This window comes from Notothenia coriiceps, unplaced genomic scaffold (assembly GCF_000735185.1).
Source record: "Notothenia coriiceps isolate Sejong01 unplaced genomic scaffold, NC01 NC01_scaffold00037244, whole genome shotgun sequence".
NCBI classification, from domain to species: domain Eukaryota; kingdom Metazoa; phylum Chordata; class Actinopteri; order Perciformes; family Nototheniidae; genus Notothenia; species Notothenia coriiceps.
In genome coordinates this window covers 5381816-5388037 of record NW_011369945.1, presented here as the reverse complement: position 1 = coordinate 5388037, position 6222 = coordinate 5381816, and the positions used below count along the sequence as shown (strand labels likewise).

At 40.7% G+C, this 6222-nt stretch overlaps 1 protein-coding gene across 1 annotated transcript in view; it reads left to right on the top strand.

Annotated features, from left to right (window-relative positions):
* LOC104965217 (multidrug resistance-associated protein 5-like) overlaps positions 1-4981 on the top strand; it is a 5589-nt gene extending 608 nt beyond the window's left edge. The window contains exons 2-8 of the mRNA XM_010794177.1: positions 60-178; positions 596-788; positions 912-1071; positions 1935-2013; positions 2122-2235; positions 2603-2767; positions 3642-4981. Of these exons, the coding sequence (XP_010792479.1) occupies positions 60-178; positions 596-788; positions 912-1071; positions 1935-2013; positions 2122-2235; positions 2603-2767; positions 3642-3734 (923 nt within the window). The 3' untranslated portion in view covers positions 3735-4981. The remainder of the gene's footprint in view (positions 1-59; positions 179-595; positions 789-911; positions 1072-1934; positions 2014-2121; positions 2236-2602; positions 2768-3641) is intronic.
* The last annotated feature ends 1241 nt before the right edge of the window (positions 4982-6222 follow it).

Genomic DNA, 6222 nt, shown 5'->3' with positions numbered 1-6222 from the left:
ACCTCAACAATGGAATTATGATCAGTAGAAATGGCCTTGACATGGGACCTTTAACCATTAACCTCCCACCTCTCTTTTCTCTCCCCAGCTGAACGGCCTGTTACAGTTCACCGTGCGGCTGCTCACAGAGACCGAAGCTCGCTTTACATCAGTGGAGAGGATCGATCATTATATAAATGTAAGAGCATCGATGAGTAAGGTGGAGCGTTTAGTATATGTTCACAGAGACTGGTATACTGTCTTGAATCCCAGTCGGCTCAGAATAGCTCAGAATAACAGACCATGTTAGCTGGCATGTCTTCACGTCTGTGTGTGTGTATTCTTGTGTGCACTTGATTGTGTATGTGTAATAAACACAGCAGGAGGCAGATAGAAACCCAGAGTGAGGTCTTAACACACTCCAGAGCACATGACAGGGCTTGTTTCACACCACAGTCATCAAACAACAAAGATACGAATATCAAGTCTCTTTTTTTTTCTTTTCTTCATTTCAAGTGCAGACAAAAGCTCCTTGAGATCAAATCAGTTAGGGAGCTTGCACCTCAACAGAGATTTAGAGATTAATACCAGATACCATCTCCGTTCCTTATCTCAGACTCTCGAGAGTGAAGCCCCCCGACAAAGTCCCTCAGCAGATGCTCCTGCCCCCTCCTGGCCTCAGCAGGGGAACATCACCTTCCAGGATGTAGAGATGCGTTATCGTGAGGATCTGCCGCTGGTGCTGAAAAATCTGTCCTTCACCCTCGGGTCGGAAGAGACCATCGGCATTGTGGGCCGTACGGGATCAGGTATGATCCCAAGTGACCCTTTCTGTCCCCCAGCCAGCAGAATTTGCAGCTCGTCGTTACATGTATTTTTTCAACGTGAACACACATTCCTTCTCACTGTAGCTTTTCTCTGTGTGTTTGCAGGAAAGTCGTCTCTGGGCGTAGCTCTCTTCAGACTCGTGGAGCTGACTGGAGGCTCGATTATCATTGACGGAATCAATATTGCACAGATTGGTCTGGATGATCTGCGAAGCAAGCTAGCCATCATTCCTCAAGAGCCGGTACTCTTCATCGGGACAGTCAGGTAATCCAAAGACAGTCACTTATATCAACAAGCTGTTTTACTGATGCACTAATCCTGCTTTGAAAAATATAAAAAGCAGAGCCGAGGGAATAATTAGATTAAATAAAGATGTCGTCTCCTAGAGTGGTTTTTTCACAGCCAGCACACAAGATATACACGTAGCAACCTGGTAGCAACGCAGCAAAAGATAGCAACTCAACATATTGATAGCAACATATATATACGTGTTGCATCATATAGATATTGACAGTAATTAAAAACGTAATGTATGTATTCATGTTTTCCCAGCTTTTGTTTTGATTGAGAGACCGTACTTCCGTTGAGATTCAAAACATCTTTTAAAAAGCAGTCCTGGCAAAGATATCAGCAACAGTTTCACCTCAAAGATCAAACCACAGCAAAGAAATGCTTTTCTTACGTCAATAAGCAGAATATATTGCTCATCAGTGCCTGTGATCCTGTTTGAATACATTACCCATATGACTACTATTTGCCTGAAAATAGCTTCTCTAGAGATGTTTGTTTTGTACTGGATACCATTTAACTGAGTATGAGTCTGGCAGGGATTTGGGACTATAATGATATGGACGATGTATCTATTAGCGTGAATGTAAAGCCGCACCACCGGGAAATCACTGCAGAAACAAAAATGGTGCTAGGCATGGGAAATGAAAAAAGAGATACGCTCAATTTGACAGCAAGACAAACAAAACATCAACACTGCTTTTATAACCTCTGCGTTAAGTGATCTGAGGGGAAGGAGTGCAGCCTCATCAGTTTATTGCATCGCAGCTCTTAATGGGAATTTGTCATAATGTTTAATCCAGTTAATGACCATCACAACGATATCTTCTTTCCATTAGGACCAATTTAGACCCATGGGATCAGTACTCCGATTCGCAGATATGGGAAGCTCTAGAGAAGACGCATATTAAAGAGATGGTAAGTGACAAGATGGCTGCACATTGTCCCGTTACAACAAATGATGCATTACTTTAATAAAATAAGCCCCTAACATTTGCTTTTACACCACCTTTCGGCCTTCCTCAGATCAGCCAACTGCCTCACACGCTCCACTCAGAGGTGACGGAGAACGGAGAGAACTTCTCAGTGGGGGAACGACAGCTACTCTGTGTGGCCAGAGCCCTGCTGCGCAACAGCAAGGTGCTGATTATATAATGCTGCTTTAATACCACTAGCTCACATTAACGTGGGACACTGTTTGACACGGATGATTATGGCAGCTCCAGTAAGATGTTACCCTCAGTTTACTTTATACCAAGAAAAAACAACTTCCCTGTATGGTGTGCATGTGTCAGTGCATGGGTTAACACTGTCACCTAGTGGTCGACACCAGAACTGCACCTCATACACTGGTAAAACATGGAAAGGCATACAGAATATAACTTGTTGTATTATGAATACAGCAAACACAGGCACCAACACCACGTCTCTAGTTGGATAATGTAACCTCCTCTTTTTTTGTTTATTAATGTAACATTTGCTGTTTTTTCGTTTTTGTTGTTTTTAGGTCCTTATCTTAGACGAGGCAACAGCAGCCATCGACACTGAGACGGACCGCCTCATCCAGCAGACCATTCGCTGTGCGTTTGGCAGCTGCACCACCCTCATCATCGCCCATCGTCTGAACACTGTGATGAGCTGCAGCAGGGTCATGGTCCTGGACAACGGCCAGGTGTGTATAAATGCAACATGATTGGATGATTGCACTGTAGGGCCCCTCGGTTGAAACTCATTCCCAGGTTGAAACACACTTGATTTACTGTGTGGATTGCCCCCTGCGAGGTGATGGATTGGATCAGGCAGCGCACATTTTATTCAGACGTTGTGTATGAAAGCTGACATTTGATGCAAACATGAGATGCACGCAAATGATTACAGCTTCAGTGACACCCTTTAACCCTGTTAATAGGCTGAATGAGCCTCTCTCAGGCTTCATCAATCTGAAGAGTTTAAAGTGATGGATGCATCCCCATAGACAAGGCTCAGGCTGTAATGAACCCCTAATTTTTTACCATGAAGCTCTACGGTCTCTATGTGCCAGTAAAAAGGCCGTTTTTACACAGACTTTAATGAAGTTGACTTATTTTATTTATCTTGAGATAGCCCTAAATGGTCTTATTTCTGTAATCGATTGCTTTAAGCAGCATTTATTCAGCTTTAATGGCTGCAGCTCAGTTTGCTATGGTGTTAACCATGTAGCCGTGACAACTTAGTTTTTAATTCAAGCTCTAAATGTGTTGCTCATCAACTTATCCTTGTTTGTCTGTATTGTGAGATGTAAAAGAATAAACATTTGAGTGTAAAGTCCTTTTTTAAAAATCATTTGGACACTTGCGTCATACACCAAGCATAACAAAGCTGTCTGCAGTCAATATTTTCCAGACATTTGAATTATTTTCATACGCTGCCTGCATTATCCTTAGAGAAACAAATATGCCGTGATTTTTGTTCTCTGTTAAAACTTCATGGAATGAGCTAGCTGAACTTCTGATTTGACTTTTGATATGCTGGCACTGATGGCGTTTTATCCTTTTTCATCATCATAGATTTTGGAGTTCGACAGCCCCACTTCTTTGTTGGCAGACGAAAACTCAAGATTCAGAGCCATGATAGAAGCATCAGAAAACCAAAGCAGATAAAAGACACTGGAGCTGAACTGTGACGTGAGAGGTGACGCTAGTAAATATTCAGTGGAAAACCCAAAATGCACAAAAAACATCACTCAGTCCTGCAACTGTGGGAGAGTGAGGTGTCGATAAAAACAGCGTCTCTAACAACGGCTTCTTTGTGTAGCAATGTCTGTTTATTTTCAAACCAAAGACCCAGGGACCACATTTTGTGAAGGACGAAGCAGAACCGCTTCCTGCTCTTTGTGGAGGCCAAATAATCATCTGCAAGTGAAACAGAGCAACGTCTCCGACAATAGCACTTTATAATTCATGTGGCCACTGGTGCTTCCTTTGCCTTATGGAGGTCAGCTGATCAGTAAGGCTTCAAATTAGTTTTAGTCTTTTTATTTCTGTAGCTAAGACCTCACGGTGCAAGAATGTACTGTTAAGGATGTATAAGTTAGTAATGACTTTTCAATACAGTATATCCAGACAAAAAATCCTCTATTCATTAACCATTCCTATATGTCACTTTTTATGTTTATTTTTCAGTTTGATGCATTCTGTTATAATGGAATTTCAGTAAATTATGGCGGATTTGATTTGTGCCTACGCTGTAAACATTTTCAGGTCATATAATGGAGTTAGCCATGTAAGCATGCCTCTTACACACTGCATGCAATACTGTGTGATGGAGGTTTCCTCTAAATCCAAATGCTGCTTCGTATCGGTCATATTGCAATCTGTGGGGGGAGGTGATAAGTATGTGTTTGGGTCATTCGGGATGCAATATTACCAATGATAACAATTTATTTGAGCAGATATTTCTTTCCTTTTCAAACTCATTTAAAGAAATTTGAATTCCGTAACATGTTGAAATATCAACAGTCCTTTATGCAAACCCTCCCTCCTTCAGTAAAGATAAAGATATATAATTATATCTATTTAAAGAGACTAGAGAAATATTCAAAATGCTGGTATTTAAAATCTGCACATTTTAAACTGATGCTCAGGTTTTTAAGAGGATAATACAGTATATAATGTGCAACAAAGCTGAAACTGATCAACAAATGATGTGTCTTTTTAAATGTGTTCAAAAAGCTGTAGATTGAGATTCTGCCTTATAATCAAGTATATGCTATACAATCATTGATTAAAGTGCAATTAGTTTATTTTGCATCGATACGTTTCACGATTGCCTTTTGTAAATTTGAGATTTTAATCTTGTTTTGTTATTAAGGTTCTTGTTTTTTAAATAAAAATATTTTTATATATGATGATGTCCAATTGTCTAAGCTGTTTTACATGTCAAAAGGTAACCCTGATTGCACACATCAGACTGTAGGCAGGGATCAGTGAGTACTTCTGCATTTGATGGAAATAAGTAGTATAAAGCCTTTGGGCACTTCTACAACATTCATTCCTTAACATGGTAGAAGATAGTTGAAAAAAAGATACTTGTTTATTGATTTCTTAACTAAACTGGAGGACTGAACAACACAAAAATTACAGTTTGTGTGAGAGAGAGAAATAAACAACGGTGTTCACAAACATCTGGACTCAGTCAGTACTTATTTACATATGACCTATTTAGACACTTTACTGATGAGTAGTAAGCAGCTCTAAGCCTTTGTTTTTCTTCTCCAGGGTTCATCTCAATCGTTTTTGCTACACAACATGACAGTATCTAATTGAATAAGCCCACCGTTTCCTTCTTGTCTAAGGATGTGTGTGTGGAGACAGTGTTTGTGTTGGCTTGTTTGTGAGGAGACTATTTGGTATATTGACTGCTCATTGTTTTGTTTTTTTTGTTTTTACCTTTATTTAACCATGATAGGTCTCATTGAGATTACAAATCTATTTTTCAAGAGAGTCCTGGCCCAAGAATGGTAACGGCACAGTTACAGACTATTTTAAAACACACAATCACAACACAGTCATACAACAAGTTAGCCAAAGCATTTACCAGACTCCAGCGCCCTGCTTCAAGGTCAGAGTAGCCTTGGTATTTAACAGTTTAATTATAATCATTTGTACTCAAGTTGTATTGAACATAATACGAGTACCTGCGGGGAAATCAAGCTGGTTAAATCACCTTTCAGCTTTTGCTGTACTGCCTCCATTAAAAAAAGCCAGAAAGCGGATTTGTTACCTTATCCCAGACAGTTAAGCGATCCTAGGAGATTTGGCACCACGCATAAGAGCATCCGCTCTCGCCAGCTCTCGCCCTTAGAGCTGCTCCTAACATTGTTGTTGACTCCACCCCTGTGTCAAATAAGACAGAGATGCTTAATTTTTTAACTACCACATTGTATTTGGCCCGTCGCAGTTCCTGGTTGTTTTGGACACATTATCTGTGTTGGTAATTCACCCCCTCCATCATCACCAGTGCATGGCATCGCCAGGAAGACCCAGGTCTACATTTCTACCTATACAAACCCTTCTTCGTGGTTGGGGACGGGTTTGCGTATAAGGCTCTGTGATAAGTGGGTCAACTTGACCCCAAAATATCACGCAG